The sequence below is a fragment of the Diceros bicornis genome, chromosome 37 (genome assembly GCF_020826845.1).
Source record: "Diceros bicornis minor isolate mBicDic1 chromosome 37, mDicBic1.mat.cur, whole genome shotgun sequence".
NCBI lineage: Eukaryota > Metazoa > Chordata > Mammalia > Perissodactyla > Rhinocerotidae > Diceros > Diceros bicornis.
The window spans coordinates 19949860-19967171 of NC_080776.1; the positions used below are offsets into that span (position 1 = coordinate 19949860).

The 17312-nt window shown below is 54.7% G+C and overlaps 1 protein-coding gene across 1 annotated transcript; it reads right to left on the reverse strand.

Moving 5' to 3' along the window:
* Nucleotides 1–379: 379 nt before the first annotated feature.
* On the reverse strand, nt 380–11058 carry NMUR1 (neuromedin U receptor 1). The gene is made up of 3 exons (XM_058533203.1): nt 10985–11058; nt 8283–9171; nt 380–6069 (listed from the first exon to the last, which is right to left on the reverse strand). The coding sequence occupies exons 1-3, from the start codon at nt 10985–10987 to the stop codon at nt 5687–5689; spliced, it is 1275 nt and encodes a 424-aa protein (XP_058389186.1). The 5' UTR covers nt 10988–11058; the 3' UTR covers nt 380–5686.
* Between the last annotated feature and the right edge of the window lie 6254 nt (nt 11059–17312).

Sequence of the window (17312 nt, forward strand, 5' to 3'; positions counted from 1 at the left end):
TCAAACATACATTAAATAGAATAAAAAATGAATCCCCTTTTCCCATTACCAAGCTTTAAAACTTCAAGACTTTTGCCATTCTTTTTTCAACTATTTCCTGCCCCGCTTTTTTCCCTCTCCCTTTCTCCCTTGTTTTTTTTCCTTGAGTATTTTAATGTGAATCCCAGGCATCCTGTCATTTGGCCTGTAAACACTTCATTATGTACCTTTCTAGAGGATGTGGCCCTTGATGCTATCTAATATCTAGTCCGTGTTCAATTTTCTATCTCAAAAATATCTTTTTACTGTTGGTTTGTTTGAATTCGGATTCAAAAATTTCCACACATTACATTTGGTTGATATGTCTTAAATCTTTTAAATCTATAGTAGAGAACCCCTTCTAAATACTGTTTATTTGTTGAAAAAACCAAGTCATTTGTCCTTAAAGAATTTGTCCTTATTGTGGACTTGGATGACACCTTTGGGGTGTCTTGAACATATTCCTCCATCCTCCGGGTTCTTGTAAATTGGTAGTGTAAATTGGTAGTTGTATCTAGAGGCTACGTTAGACTCAGGCTGTTTTTTTGCAGGAAGACTTCACGGATGGTGCCGTGTGTTTCTGTTGCATTCCTCTAGGAGGCGCTTAACATCCAGCTGTCCCACTTTCAGTGATGTTAAAAGTGATCAGCTGGTTGGGGTGTTGTCCGCTTCATCCATCCATTATAACCATCGACCTTCTACCAGATGGCTCTAGGCAGTTGTTTTATAAAGCAAATGATTGAAAACAATCTATTATTCATTAATGGGGGGAGGGGATATGTGTGGGAAAATGATAGTACTCGTATTGCCAAAATGTTAACAGTGGTTAATTTAGTGTTGGGAATAGAAGTAATTATTTTCATTGTGTGTACTTTATTTTTTTCCAATTAACTAAAATGGAAACGAAATCCTGCCTGTGCACGTCTAATGAAGGTGAGACAGACAGGGAGAAGGTTCCAGATCCCAATTCCAGGGAGGGCAGCCAGGGAAGTCCAGGGAATGAGAGCAATGAATGTGGACCACGGTCTGTTTTGCCTTGTTTTGGCCTGTCCAGTGTCCATTCCTCCTCCTGACAGCCCTCGTTCCCTTTAGGGTCTCCCACCTCCTCCCCTGGATTCAGTGTTGGTGGAACTGTCATTAAAAATGCTCTACCCTCCCCTGAGCAAAGCTCAGAGGCCAGTTGGACCCCTTCTCCCAGGACTTTGAGTCTTGAGCAGCATTGCCTCCTCCTGGAAGCCTTCCCTCCACTGGGACAGGTACCTCTCTTCTGTGCCCCCAGAGTCCCAGCTGTCAGAGCCCTTACATGCCAGTATGTTTGTATGCCCCCCTTTCTAGCCTTGTACAGTGCCTGGCACACGCTGCTCAATAGATGTTAGCTGAGTGAATGATGCCCACGTTGCTTAGAGCTGATAAAGGTACTTGAATATTAGATTAAACGATCCCAGGTACTCTTGTAGATGTTCCAGAGCATGTGGCAGCAGCTTCCAGGCCCTCCAGCTTAGCCCCAACCTGTGGCCACCTCTCCTGAGCCAGGGCACTCTTACCCAGCCAGGTATAGCCTTCCCTGAATGCCCACTGTCCCTCACCTGGGCCTTGGCCTCTGTTCCTAAACAGCCCCTCAATTGTCCTGCCCTGCCCCGTGCATAAGCTTGCAAGAGGGTAAAGTTGGGATGTTGCATTTAGAGAGGCCACACAAAGGGACATTTACCTTGGAGAGTAACTACCATCCTCAGACTAAACCTTGTCGATTTAGGAACCTAGACACTGTTTGGAAGGATGCTGCTGTCAGTGTTGGCCTCTGACTCTCTCATTTGTGTGCACGCAGGTTGCACATTCTTTCTTTAGAAAAGTCAGTAACTCTCAGTCAGTCTGACTTTGGCCTAAGGCCACTCTGGCTTTTAGGGTAGTTAGTAGCTGAGCCAGGATTCAAACCAGGGCAGCCGATTCCAGTCCTTGCTCCACCTCCATACCTGACTGCTTGTCAGTAGAAGAACACTAAAGTTCTTTTCTTGTGCTGAAGATGTTTAGACTGTTAGTAAATATGTTTCTAGGATCCAATTGCTTAAATTTGTCCTCCTTCTCTTGCCTCTTAAAAAAAAAGATCGTTTTAAAAACAGGGTGAGAGAACATGAGAGTGATGATTAAGTATTATAGACTGTAGTTTGGGGTTTTAAAAAAATCAGTGATAATATCTGCTTATGTTAGAAATGTATAAAGATAACCACAAGTAGAACAAACAGAATGTGTAACCTTCAAACCCACGGATGGATGGATCTGTTAAGGTTCTTGGTAGCAGACAGCAGCAAGCCACTCTGGCCAACTCAAGCAGAAAGGGAATTTATTGAAAGGCTCTCAGCAGTTCAGAACATCAACAGGAAGGCTGGAAAACCTGGCGGAGAAAACGGGCAGGAGCCAAGGGATGCTGAACAGCAGAAGCCCCAGGGGCAGCCTGCACAGGATGCTGTTAGCACTGCTGCCCTGGACACGGCTGCCCCTGCTGTCATGGGTCTTAGTATCACTTGCTCCAGATAGGAGTGCCATGTCAGGTCATCCCGCTGGCTGAGTGCAAGTCATGGGCCACACAGTGACATCAGTGGTGGAGAGTGTCCGAAACCCTTTCAGCTTCTGTAGTGGGAGCCTGGGCTTGGTCTCCCACCAAGATTCACACACTCCCAATGGAAAGGGAGTTCAAACGCTAGGGAGCCCCCCAAAAGGCAACTCCTCTCTACAAGGAAAACTTGGGACAAAGAAAACTTGGTGGATCCATTAGAAGACAAGACTGGGGAAGGCGGGAGACTCTGAGAAGTGTACAAAATGAGATGGGCTCCCAGATGTCAGGATTCATTTGGAAATACCATCTGATTATGTAAGAACAGACGTGAAGTGCTGGGTACTCTACATTTCCCAAGCAGATACTGAACAGAAGGAAGGGTGGGCAAATGCAGGTTTGTTTATTGATGAGACTAATCTTGGACTTTCAATTCCCAAAGAAAATAAACTTTTTTCTGAGAGAGGGTGATTCCAGTGTGTTCACCTTGGCCCTCAGAAATACTGGCAGAGAGGGTTGTGTGTGATGACTGTGGGATCCAGGACCCACCAGGAAGGAGGTGAAGGTCAGAGGAAGCTGATGGGTTGGGAGAAAGCAGAGCAGTCGAGAACCGGGAAGGCTAGATGAGGTTGAAGACTAAATCTATCGTGGGAATAACAGAGTAAGAGAGCAGGAAGGAGGCAGTCGTGATCAAGACTTCACACTCCTAGAAATGGAAAAACTCCTGGAGGTCCTGGGAGTGAGGCTGTGACCGAGGGCTAAGAGGCTGGCGTGGAGGAGAGGTCTCAGAGCTGCAGGAAAGATCAAGAGCTGACAGCAGGGCAGCAGTGGGCCATCCACGTGGACTTCGACGTCGCCCGGGATAATGGCAGGAGTGGAGCAGACAGGAGGATGGATGTGGGTGACTCGAGTCCCAGATGAGCCAGATACTTATAAAGAGTTGAGGACTCCTGGCCTGGGAGTGGCACTGGGCCCTCAGGAGAATGCTGCCCCGACCGTGACCAGTGCAGAAGAGCAAGCTGCAGGGGATACGGCTTCTGAGAGGATGGGATCTTGCTGACTGGCCTTTCCACCTCCATCCGGTTTTCTCAAGGGCTCAGCCCAGAGCTGCCCCACCTTCCCCAGTCTGCCCATTGCACATAGTAGGCCCATCCAGAATACACGCTGACCAGAGTTCCTCAGGAGCATGAGTCGTCTCTGTCACTTATGAGAGGCCCCTGGGAGTCCAGTTAGTCTTTGGGCACAACTGCAGGCTCCAGCCTGAAGTTTGGGGTCTGGCTGCTCCCCACACGCCAGCCCAGGGCCCCCTCGGAGCTCATTTCAGAGGGGACATTGGGCATCACAGCCCTGCACAGCCGCTTCACGAGCTCCTTTCTCAGAAGAATCCCCATCCCCCCTCTTATCTTATATACGATGGTTACCTCTGGAGAGTAAAGTTATGGGTGGTTTTATTTTTTTCTTTTCCTTTAGACTTAATTCTTTCTCTAAAAAAATTGTGGTAAAATATACATAACATAAAATTTACCTTCTTAACCATTTAAGTGTACAGTTCAGTGTTTAAGCACATTCACACCGTTGTGCAACCAATCTCCAAACTTTTTCATCTTGCAAAACTGAAACTCTGTACCCGTTAAACAATTCTCCATTTCCCCCTTCCCCTAGTCACGACAAGGGTGGTTTTTAATTGTTTTCATTTTTGCTTATTTGTACTTTTCAAATTTTCTACAATGAGCATTTGTTATTTTTATAATTGAATCTCAAAAACTCCAGGACGTTATGTGCAGCACTCTATGGTCTCCTCCACTTTCCAGGCGGGGAACCTGGGGTCTGAGCTAGGGAGGGTCTCAGGGAGGGCTCGGACCAGCAGCCCCCGCGGCACACTGCCTTCTTCACCCCGGGCACCCTGCAGCTCCCCGCCAGGGTGGCCAGGGTTCCTGCTACTGCAGTCTCCTCTCAGGAGGAGGACAGCGTCCAGGGACAAGTTCCAGCCACTGAGTCCTGACTGAACACCAAGTTGGCCCATGGGGATTCGGGATGGGACTTCGCTTCAGGACTTACTTGTCCTATCTCTCTTCTCACCTCACTGACTCCCAAGCAGAACTGTCTTCACAGGGACACTCCTTGCCCTTGGTTGACCCATGTCTCTTGCCCCCAGAAATCCTCTGGCCGGCCAGGCCCAGTGCTCTGCTCACCTCAGGCTCCCAAGCCCATCTGTGCAGAGGTGAGGACGGAGGCAGGCAGGGACCCCTGCTCACAGCTGTTCTAGGACAAGCAAAGAACATGTCCTGAATGGCTCTGGGGTGGGGGGTGGGGGGTGCACGTGGAGATCAGGGAGGGAGTAGGGGGTGGGGGTGGTGAGGAAGTAGAGAGTAATTTCCGCCTTGTTAATCTGAGGGTATCAGTTGTTTTTGTTACAAGCAGTGACTTATGCACACACAGAAAACCACAGCTAAAGTGCCAAAGCCTGACACTTAGGTTGTCAGGGCCCCTTTCATTTTGCAAACGGGATGGGACCAAGGCCTGGAAAGGTGAGGCCATTTGCTTGGTGCCACACAGCAAGGTGGTGGTAGCCGGGCTGAGATTGAAACCAGGTCCCCTGGATCCCTGGCACCCCTGCCACCCAGCAGCACCACCAGGCAGAGGAGATCCCCGGGCAGAATCAGCCGACTGGGGGCAGGGAGGGGTCAGGTCAGAGGAGGGTCCCAGGTGCAGGCCAAGAGCTAGAGAGGGACAGAATGGGCCAGAACCTGCAGAAGCTCAACAAGAAATGAGAAAGAAAGGTAGGGCCCCGGGAACATTGCAGAAACTGGGGGTGAGGGTGGGGGAGTCCCCAGATGGAGGCTTGCTGTGCCCAATTAACCAACTGTGTTGTTCCTGCAGGGGGAGGACTTGAACTGGGACCTGGGGGTCTGGAGGGCGGACAGCAACTTTATGTCCCTTCCAATGCATGGGTGGGGGCAGGAGTCACTGAGGGGCTGGTCAGAGTTTCTAGGCTGAAGTGGGACAGGGCACAAAGGGGGACAGGTCATGAAGACATCCCTGCAGAGGAAGGCTGGTGTGGCTCCCAGAGCTGTGCCTGGCGCTCTAGCCACTCCAGGTGACACTGCTTTGGGGCCCCACTCAGGAGGGGTCAGTCTCTTGCTGTCCCTCTGGGCCACCTTTCTCAGCCAGAGGGTAGGCCCTGCTGCCCGGGGAGCCCATGTCACAGAGGGTGCTGCCCGTGGTCACCCTGCTGAGGCTGTGGGAGCCGCGGTGGGATCTGTGGCCGTGGCACCGGGTCCCCAGGCACAGGGCTTCCTGGAAGGTATCCCGGAACCGGCTGGACATGAGGCTGTAGAGCACGGGGTTGGCGGCGGAGCTGAGGTAGAAGAAGACACCGGAGACAACGTGCACGTACTGGAAGGCCAGGAGCAGGCTCTCAGTCCACTGGGACACGAAGCTCCACATCAGGCGGTCAATGTGGAACGGGGCCCAGCAGATCCCAAACACCACGACCAGCACAACTGCGGGGGTAGAGAGGGAGACTTGGGTGCCCGCCGGGGCCTCTCAATCGCCCCCCTCCCCTGGGCTTCAGTCTGCTCTGCCATTCTCACCTCCTCTCCTGTCCCACAGGCCACCCATGCCCATTGTCCATATGGAAGTTTCTGGAAGTTTGCCTGCCCTGGCCACACCCCTTCCGTTGAGGCTGCTCTCACCACTGTCACTGACTGGGCAGTGGGTGTGTGCCCTGCCCCCAGCCACAGCCGACTGGATCAGGCGTGGACACCTGAGTCAAGCTGGCCCACTCTGATTCTCTCACCGTGGAATCTGGAACTGGCTGACCCTTAGCTGAGCCCCAGAGTGACAGACTGTGGGGTAAGACCCACTCTAGGTGAACACTCGGGGGTCATGCCTACTGATGCTTTACTTGAGAACCCCTCCTCACCCCCAGCCAAAGGCAGGACAGGCCGGCCAAGCCCTCACTCTTGCCCCAAGCTTCCCTCCAGCCCTCATCTGAACCAGCCATGCCCTTCTTGGGTCTCGGCCACCAGGCCTGCCTTGATTTTTGTCTTGTTTCTCGTGTTTGCTTCTCTGACCTCCGATATTTCTTCTGCAGTGTCTTTCCCATCACACCCCTCTGAAATGAGGAAAATGTGGTTTTCCTCATGATCCTGGATTTCAATCAGGATGTCACTTACAATGTCCCCAGCACAGAGCCTGGTGCACAGTAGGCCCTCAGAAGATGAAGATGGGGACAGAGAGAGGGAAAGAAGAAAGCCAGAACCCCAGGCCAGCAAGCAAGGCAGCCTTAGGAATCACCCCAGCTCCCAGGGTGAGAGCCGTCCCAGCTGAGCAGTCGGCCCCTGTGGGGCAGGGGAGTAGGAGGCAGGGGCAGGGTGGGGGGGCCTTTTGGCCTGTAGTGTGGGCTTCACAGTGCAGAGCTGGGAGGCAAGCACAGAGCTCTGGAGTTGGTCCCATCTTAGGGGGCTGCACAAGTGACCCCATACTCTGGGGCACTGTTCCTGGGGGGCGAGAGGAACGTGTCTATCTCTGGGAACGAGGCAGTGCCCAGTTAGCTGGCTATAATCCCATGGCTTTGGCCAAGTCCCCACTAGCCCTTCCTGCCCTGGATTACCCCCCCTACCTGATTCAGGTCCTGCTGAGGGGGGCAGGATGGGGAGGAAATCAATGATTGGCTTAGTATCAGTTTGTTTTGCTTCCCCAGGGCCACTGTTTTTGCAAAAGAGCCAGGTCTAGACCACAGGAAGATCCAGCTGGGCATGCCCTGGCCAGCCCCAATCCACATCTCTGCCCTGCTTCTCCTGGGCTCTGCACCCCGACCATCACACACACACCTCCTGATGAGCCTCCTTCAGACCATTGTCACTCCTGTGGTCCCCAGGGAACTGCAGACATAGACGGAGGAAATTCATCATCTTGCCATTCCAGTACCCTCTTTCTCTTCTTTTGGGAGGCTTGCTCTCCCCAGATCCCACAGTGTGGTTCTGTGGGGGCTGCTCACCTCAGCATACTGCCACTCTGGTCCAGGGGGTGGGCCATGACCTAAGCCCACCAATCAGAATCCTTCCCTGGGACTTTTCAGTAGCCACTAAAGGAAGAGGGTCAGTTCCTCAGGAGAGGGAACTCTGTGGCCATGCCTCCGGGCTGCTGTAGGGAAGTACAGAGCCAAGACATGTTTAGGAGAAGAGATAAGAGACCTGGAGGGCACAGATCCCACAATCAGCTCTGTTATCCTGGAGCCCAGCCACATGCCCCTGCCCTGTCTGTGGTTTGGTTCCAGGAGCCAGGGCTGGCTTCATGGGTGTGCCACCTGTGCCTTTGCATAGGGCCCCAAGCTTAGAAGGGACCAATGCTCTTCTTTAGTGCTCTACTGTTGCTGTCTCGACATTCTTAATAATTTTTGAACAAGGGACCCTGACTTTTCATTTTGCACTGGGCCTGGCAAATTATGTAGCAGATCCTGCCATGAACCATTAACATTTATCTTTGGCATGAGTTTCTCACAGGGTAATCTAAAAAGAGTATACATGCATGCACATGCGCACACACACACACACACACACACACACACACACACACAGGGCAGGGGGTTACTCCAAGCCTCACACTCAGCCTCCACCATAAATCCAGACCCTCAGCCCCTTGCCCTAGGTCCTGGAAGCCCCAGCCTCACCAAGTGCTGGGCTCAGCCCCTCTTCCCAGCAGCAACACTTACACAGCATCTTGGTCACCTGTGTCCGACCCCTATCCTGCAGCCGCTGGAGCCTGCAGGTGTTGCTGAACCTGGCCCTGCCCTCGGCCTCCTGCCTGAGCAGCAGTAGCCTGTCACGCCGCAGCCGCAGCCCAATGAGCAGGTAAAGCACACTGATGGTGGCCATGGGCAGGCAGAAGAAGAGCAGAGTGGTGGTCTGCACGACCAGGTTGTAGAGGGCCCGTGGGCGGACCAGGGTGCACACGGCTGAGCCGGGCACCGGGCCCCGGCAGGGCACGTCCAGCTGCTGGATGCCGTGCAGGCTGGTGTTGGGCAGAGAGCAGAGCACGGCGAGGCCCCAGACGACCCCGAGCACACGGCGCACGCGGGTCCGAGTCACCATGGACCTGGCCTGCAGCGGGTGCACCACGGCCACGTAGCGCTCCACACTCAGGGCAGTGACATTGAGCACAGAGGCCAGGCAGACTGTCTCGAAGAGCAGCGTGCGGAAGTAGCAGCCGCCGGCGCCCAGCAGGAAGGGGTAGTTAGACCACATCTCATAGAGCTCCAGAGGCAGGCCCACCAGCAGCACCAGCAGGTCCGACACGGCTAGGCTGAAGAGGTAGTAGTTGGTGGGCGTGTGCATGGCCTTGTGGCGCAGGATGACCGTGCAGGTCAGCCCGTTGCCCACGGCGCCCACCACGAAGATCAGCAGGTATGTGACACAGATGGGTGTGAACAGCTCCGTCTGCTGGGGCCCCAGGTACTTGAGTTTCAGCTCCTCATCAGTCAGGTTCAAATCCTCGGGGCCAAAGACCCCCCAGGCCCTACTGCCATTGCAGGGCACTGGGATCCTTGAACGCCCTGGGGACGTGTCTCCAGAGAGGATGGAGCAATTGAGGCAGAGAGGAGCCTGTGGAACAGAAGAGAGAGACACCCAGAAAAGTCACTTGGGGAGCCCTGGCTCCGCCGTCATTCATCAAACCAAAGGTGCCATCGACACTAGGAGGACGGCTATTTTGTGTACCTCTGAGAAAGAAACAACTCTGTCATCCATTGTAAGATGCGTTACAATTTCAGAGATGTACAAATGTACATCCTAAAAATGATAAAAAGTGGAACTTCAATTTTAAATTTCACAAGCTATTGGAATCTTTGAATAAATGACGGACCCTCTCAAGCATGGGCTTTGCCATCAGTAGTCTCCCCTTGGGTGTCTCCCTTCCAAGCCATGGACTTCTGGAGAAGCACTCAGTTTGGGCATCTGTAAAATGGGCACAATGCACAGTGTCGCACGGTCTTTAGGAGCAAGAGCTCTGGAAGCAACTGTCTGGATTCAAATCCATCCTCCCCAATTCCAGGCTGTGTGACCATTTGTGGTAACCTCTCTGTGGCTGTTTCCATATAACAAGGATCCGAGGAAGTTGATCCATGAAAGGTATTAACACAGGGCCTGCCTGACCCACAGAAGGGCCTGATTATCTGTCACCTCACTGTGAGTGAGGGCTGGTTCACTGTGGGCATCAAGCGAGCGTGTGAAAGGGCCAAAAACTATAACGCTGATCGAAACGTCGGTTCTGGTTTGTTTTCTTATCACCCGAAGTGTTCGAAGTTGAAATATTTGACACCCTTGACACTGCCAGTTCTGGGGTACCCTGTCGTCTCTCCGGCTCCCCATCTCTTTGCCAGTCCACCGAATATGTTGGTCAAGAACCCGTGGAGCTAAACAGACTGGCCTGAGGTCAAACGCCAGCTCTGCCACCCTCTTCTGTGACCTCCCCTCACTGTGCCTCAGTCTCCTCATCTGTAAATGGGGATGTCCATAGAGCCTACCTCATGGTTTCCATGAGGATTAAATGAGAGAACACATGTAAGGTTCTCAGGAGTGTGCCTGGTTCCTTTTAGGTGCTCAGTTTCAATGCACAGTGATGTGATCCTTACTTCCCACGTGGAAAGAGAAGGACAGTCCAGGGAGATGGGGCAGGGGCTGAGGGGGATTCGGCGGGGCACGTGGCTTGGCGCGAGGCGGGGAGCTGCCCTAAGCGAGCAGCCCTGACGCCCTCCTGAGCCGGTTCCCCAGCCCACCGCCGCCGCCGCCACCTCTCCCCTCGGAACAGCCGCGGATTTTCAGGCTCGGGTCCCGGATCCTCTCCCTATTCCTTCAGCTCCGTTTCCTCTTCTCAGATGGGGGCTTGGGCCCTCCCCTTGCCCACGTATCTTCAAATTTCTTTTCCAGGTCCTTCGCTCTCCCAGACCCCAAGTATACTTAATCCCGAGTATCTTCCTCCTCTCCAAAGCCTCCGCCCAGAAGTCTCCCTCAGCCTCCCTGCCTCTCCCACACCTAACCCCCGCATCTTGGGATCGAGGCGCATTTTCATCCCCTCAGACTTCCCTCCCGTCCCCGCCGCACCCGCACTCCCTACCCGGCCGGTGCAGGGCGCGCAGCGGGGACCCGCAGGGATGAGCTGGGAACGCGCAGGCGCCGACTCGGGTTCGAGGGAGGCTCCGGACGCCACCGGGAAGGGGCGCCGCCCCGGAGCCCCCAGCCCCGCGGCTTGGGTGGCCCGCAATTAAGACAGAAATAAACCGGGAGGCCGCGAGCCCCCAGGGGAGGGGGCGCCCCGATCTCCGCCGCCCCAGGGAGCCCCTGCCCGCGCCCTCCTCCCGCCCGGCCGTGCCCGGTGCAGCCGCCGCGCCCTGGCCCCTCCGGCGTCCCGCTCACCTACCATGCCGTCCGCGGCCCGCGAGACCCCGGAGCCGGGAGCCGACCCGCCGAGCGCGGGGCGGGTGTCCTTGGACCGACCGATCGGCAGACGCGCCCCGGGAGCGAGCGGACTGGTGGACTGACGGCGGCTACCCCCGAGCAGCCCCGTCGCCCCGCCGCCCCGCCTGTCGGGGGCCTGGACGTCCTGGCCGGGACCGCCACCAGGGGGCAGGGCCGCCCCCCACCCCCACCCCAGCCTGCCCGGTCGCGAGACCCAGACGCACTCATCCGGGCCCCCCTCACCCACCCAAAATAGAGCGATTGTGTTTCCAAGGGTTTGACAGGGCGCTTCCAGGAGGGCCTTTACCTCACGGAACCCTCACAACAACCCATTTTACAGATGAGAAAACTGAGCTTCAGAGAGAGTCCAAGTGTCCTGGGTCTCACATGCTGTCCCCGCCCTCCAGTATGCTGACTTTTAGCCTAACTCCTTGTCACGGTGTCCGTCCAGCCATCACCTCCTCTTGCCCCACATTTCGGACACACCTCCAAGGACATCTGGCCAGCCCCTCAAAAAGTCAACCTGCCTCAAAGGGTCTCATCCCCCCTCCTAGGCTTCACACGGGGGCAGCTGCCCCTCCCTCCACCGCACACCCCAGGACAGCAGTCTCCACCTGCTCTTCCTTTGGTCCTCCAGGCCCTGAGTCCAGGTCCTCGACCCCTCCCAGGACCGCTGCAGGAGCCTCCGTTCTCCTCCCGTCTCTCCTCCCACAGACTAGTCACTCCTCTGCCAGAAAACCTTCTGTAGGGGCCCCCACTTCCTTCTGAAAAAGAATACCCAAAGTCTAGCGTGGTGTTGGACCCCCCTCTCCCCCCTCCTGTATTCTCTCGCCTCCAAACACCCTCCTTCTCATCCATTCAGGTGTCTGCCCTGCCCCTCTCACCTTCCTGCAGGGCGCCGGCTGGGAGAGAGGGAAGAGCCCTGAATGCCAGGACCCCAGCCTCCTCCTGCTCCCCCAGACCGTACACATGTAGACCCTAGCAGGGAGCGCCCTCCCTGCTCCACCCCGCCCCTCCAAACAGCTCCTTAGCTGGACGTTATTTCATCAGGGACCTGCTAGGGAGCCTGCAAACACAGTTCTCCCAGCCTAAAATGCTGGCTCTTGGGCCTCTTCCCAGGGTCTGATTCGCCCATTCTGGGCGAGGTCCAGAAATCCTCGTTTTTGACAAATGCCCTCCAAAGAGCCCCAGGCCACAGAAAGGCTGCTGGGGAGCTGTGTGAAGAGGCTCAGCCCCTCTGTGCCTCGGTTTCCCTTCCTGTAGAATGTGCTAACCTTTGAGGCACATGGCTGGCACACAAGAAAATCGGGTGGGATTATCTCCATTTAATGACAATTGGGGGCGCAACCTTCTTCCCCCAGACTTTCCCTATCCCACCCCCCTCCCCATAAGTCACTGTCTGGCCTTGGGGACTGGGAGTTAGAGCCTCTCAGAGCTTCCACCAGGCCCGCCTTCCCAGGAACTGCACACATAAACACAGCCCCAGGCACAGGCAGACTGTAGGCTGCGCTGGGGCAGATGGTCCCCGCCTCCACCAGGCCTGCCTTCACAGGACCTGCACATATAAACACAGTCCTGGACACAGGGAGGCTGCAGGCAGTGCAGGGGCAGATGGTCCCTAAATCCTTGGGGGAAAGGATTCTCAGGTGTCCTGGACAGTTAACCACTCAGCCCCAGATGAATGACCCGGTGGAGCCTTCAAGATCGTGGCGGCTATCAAATCAGACGAGCACTGAGGGGCAGGCAGCATGCTGGGAAACAGCCCACCATGGGGTCACAGTCAGCACTGAGCGCGTGATGAGCATTGTTGACCCGTGCTCCCATCACTGGACATACTCACACACACAACTTTAACTACTTTGCACACACTCTGAGCAGCCTGAAACCCACTGTGGACTCTTTGGAGATGCTCAGAGCCTGGGAAAGGATGGGGAAGAACCAGCCCCTGCCTTACAGAAGCTCCCGCCGCCAGTCAGGAATTCCTACAGCTGGCTGCATCCTTCGCAGCATTCATGTCAGCCTAAAAGAGTAGCCCCTCAAAAGCAGAGGCCCAGTGGTCATCATGGCTGTAACATTGTCCAGAGGGCCCTGGGTGCCCTGGCCCCTGGGCCTGAGCTCCAGACCACCAGGGTAGCACATCCCATCAGAACCTGATGACATCCTGCTGCCTCCCATCCTGCTGCTCCGTCCTGAGATGGTTTCCCCAGGGCCGTGTGCATCCCAGGTTCTCTGGGTATATACCTCAGTCTCCTGAGCTTGGCTGGTGGGCATCTACCCAGATCAGGGCGCTAAGGGCCCAACTCTGCACAACAGCGAATCTGCTAAGGGAGTGTCTTCTGGGACCTCTGGGGGCCGGTTGGGACACCTCCCACATCCTGGAGGGTGTGCAGGGCCCACAGAGCCTGAGGCATGTGAGCAGCCCCATGGCCCCTCCTCGCCCTGCTCACTCCTGAGACCCCCAGACAGGCAGCTGCCCCAAGCCAGGTCTTCACCAGAACCTCCTCAGCAGCTCCTGGTACACCCACCATTCACCCAGAAACCCCCACCCCGACCCTGCTTTACTGCCTTCGGAGACAAGACAAAGAGGATGAGATGAGCTTGGGGACACTGAGGCCTTGGATGGGAGGGAGAGGCTGTTCTGCAGCCTGAGTGATGGAGACAGCCCAGGACCCATCAGTAACCAAGCTCTGTAAACACGGAGAGCTGGGAACAGCAACATCCAGACGGGGAGAGTTGCCTGCTTACCTGGGCACTTCCCCAGGTCAGAGACCTCTCCACCTGGCTCTGCTCAGCTGGACCCAGGCCAGGCCATGGCTAGGAGAGACAGGAGGAAAGATCTGAGCCCCTCAGGGTGGTGGGGTCCCCAGTGCGGGGGCTGGGATTGCACCTCAGTAAAGCGTGTGACTTGTGTGTGGCCATCCAAACTCCCCGAGCCCCCAGGCCCAGCTCTGCCCACAGAAGCTGACCCGCTCCCAGGAAAAGAGGTGTCAAAGGAAAGCAGGGGACATGGCAATTATGGGCTTTCACCACAGCGAGGCCTGGATGAGAATCTTCGCTCATACTGCCAGCCAGCTGGCTGTGCGGCCTTAGACAAGTGACTTTGCACTCCAGACCCCAGCTTCCCGGTCTGTAAAACAGCAAGAACAGCACCTGTCCCTCAGGGTGCTGTGAGGATTAAGCGAGATAATCTGGGTTAGAACACTTAGCTCAAGGTTGACACACCAAGAAATGGTGGCCATAACTCTGCTTGGAATTCTCCGGAAGATATCGGCATCAGGGCTGGGGTGGCAGCTGGAGGACAGAAGAGATTCACTCAGCAGAGTTTGGAAGGGCCAGGTCCCCAGCAAGCCAGGGTGGGGAGCTGCACCCCAATGGGAGGAAGGAAAACTGGGGGGAGTCTGGCCACAGTGCAGACAGGCCCCAGCCCTGCAGCTGAGCCTCGGGGACCAGCTGAGGAGACCTCCAGTGACTGTCCCCTCTGCCTCTCCTGCCCATGGAGAGGGCCACTTGGGACTAACTATCTGGCCCCTTGCTGCCTGAGGGCTGTGCAGCGCAGTTCTGAGCTATCCCCAGTCTATCAGGCAGGGCCTGGGACACGGAGGGTCAGCCACCTCCTCCCCCAGGGAGTCGTCAGTGCTCCAGGCCCCGACCTCCCCTTGTGGCCGAAAGAAGGACATGCTCAGGTCACACACCGAGAGGGCCAGAAAAACCCTGGGTCTCTCTGAGCCCTCATGCCACCCCAGCGAGGGGCCAGCTGTCACTGAGTGCCCACAGGGTGCTCCTGGCAGCTGCTCATCCAGGACAACAGAGGCCACCCTCCCGTCTACACAGCCTTCCCAGCTAACACACCACGCTCAGATGCATCAGAGGCTCCTCTCGGGATTTTCCCTTTAATGAACACTCATGGTTAGCTTGGAACCAAAGCTCATGCCCCTGACCTCCCACCAGTGACTGCTGTCAACGGGCTGGGGAACTGAGTGCACAGCTGCTTGCTGCGTCTGCTGTAACGTTTTTGTTTTAGCTCTTTATATTGGCACAATTTCAGACTCTCAGAAAAGTTGAAAGACTAGAACAGAGAATTCCTATACACTCTTCATCCTGATTATCCAACGGTTTAAATTTTACCACATTTGTTGAATCCTTTTCTGTGTGCGCGTGTGCAATTTTTCTGGACTGTGTGCAAGTCAGTTGCAGACGTAATGCCCTTTTACCGCTGAAGACTTCAGTTCTGGTTTAGCTTCAAAGCGTTCCATGAATTTCTTTAATTCCACCTTCCCAATAGGCAGTGGTGTACCAAGGGGTGGGAGCAGAGGGACCAGGCAGCCTGGCAGGACTGATATCCTACCACCGACACTGTTTAGAATCATGGGCACATTGTGATAACACAAAGCAGACCACTTTGAGGTGGTCTGACCACTGTTTTACGATTCTTCCAATGATTGCCATTCCCTAGGCAGACTACTTCCATGGCCCGTAGATACAAAAGCAGTTAATACTCAAAATGCAGTAAAGAGAGGCTCAGGATTACAAAGGAAATCACATGAAACTGGAGAAAAATTAAAGAATCTGAAAGTGGTGAAAAATGACGGTCGTGCGTGCGTGTAGACTAAATCACGAAGTCAGCCAAACGTGCTGGGCATATCAACCAGCGACCATCAGCCATGTGGAAGTGGACAGAGCACGGGCGCCCTGAGAGCGCGTGATGGAGGGTCAGGCATCAGTGTGCACACAGTTGGTCCAAAGTTAAGAAGAGTCTGAGCACTTGAAGGCAGAGTGCCTGGAGATGCTACTGCTGAAATTCTTGTCGAAAGCAATGGTGGGCCCCTGTGCCAGGTGAGGATCTTGGTTTGCAAGTATCAGGACTGGCTCTAGCTAATTAAGGCAGGATCTCCTGAAGAACATCGGGAAGCTGGAGGACTGGAAAGGCTGTGTGGCTGGACCTACCACCCCAGGCTTGCAGTTGGAAGGGCTGGTGGTGTGGGCCTGCATCCCCAGGCTGGGACCACACCCCTACTTCTGTGAGGCACTCACCTGGACTGCCTACCCTGGGTAAGACACAGGATGCCGTGAAGTTGGGTCCTGCCACGGCGCTCTTGATTCAGGCCTTCTGGAGTGGAGGAAGACAGATTCCCCCGCAGTGGGTCATCTGCAGCCCCTGGCAGACAGCCCAGGTGCCAAGCAGCTAGAACAAAGCACACATGTCCCTGACGCTCAGGAGTTCAAGGCCTCGTCAAATGCATCAGCATCCGAGAGAGGGGCTGGCAGCTCGTGTGGGCACAGCAGAGCACGGCATGGGGGTGGGGAGTGGTGGCTTGTCTCAACAGCCTCACAAGGTTGACAAAACCTTTTTGGAAAAGATGCCTTTTATCCTTGAGGAAGATAAAAGATTCCAGATTTTAAAACTCAGAAGGACCAACTCACATACCTATTTGGGGGAACCACATCCAGGAACTGGATGTTTGAACCCTTCTTGGTCCATCTGGACTCAAAAAACAGCAGACTTATATACAGCCTGTACTCAAGTAGAAAATGTTGGTTACTCTTCCCAGCCGCCTTGAGACAGAGATGACGACAAAGTGGCTTTACACACAAGGAGGCAGCAAGCCCGTGATGGGAAGTCGCTTGCCCCAGTTCCCACAGCTACGACGTGCCAGAGCTGGGACTGGAAACTAAGTTTATCTGAGTAAAAAGCTTTCTGCCTTTTACTCTACAGTACTGACCCTGGTTCCCCATTTCCAAAGAGGGTCAAATTTCAAGAGTCTAGACTTAAAAAAAAAAAAAGGCTACATGCATATTTACCCCCTTGGAGACTGGATTTTTATAGACATGTCTAGCCTGGCTCTCCTGAAGCCCATGTTGCGTTTCCCTCACTGGGCTGAGTTCTCTGCTCTGCCTGGCTGCTCTTCTTAATGGCCCTCAAGTGCTCATAGGTGGCACCTTCCGTGGGCTAGCCTGGCACCCTCTGGCCCAGGGGTAGCTACTCTGTGTGGACAAGCCAGGCCCACCAGTGCCTTTCCCCAGGAAACAGTGTGGGTACCCAATTTGCTCTGGAACTTTTGGTAAAAATTCAAGAGTTCCCTAGTTAAAGCTTGGTGTGGTTGCAGCTCAGAGAGGCTGTGAGATGAGTTTCCAAGGAGAGAAGTTTTATTATCTTCGTCCTTAGCCTGTTGGGGGGCATGTCGCTTAGACTTTCTATGCCTCAGTTTCCTCATCCGTAAAATGGGGTGACAATAGTACCTATTTCATAAGGTTATTCTGAGGGTTAAATGAAATAAAGGATGCAGATGCCC

Excerpts from the sequence above, each read along its gene's own strand:
- NMUR1 (XM_058533203.1), bottom strand. Across the intron at positions 6,070-8,282 it reads ACAGGTGACCAAGATGCTGT|TTGTGCTGGTCGTGGTGTTT; the intron begins GTAAGTGTTGCT and ends CTACCCCCGCAG.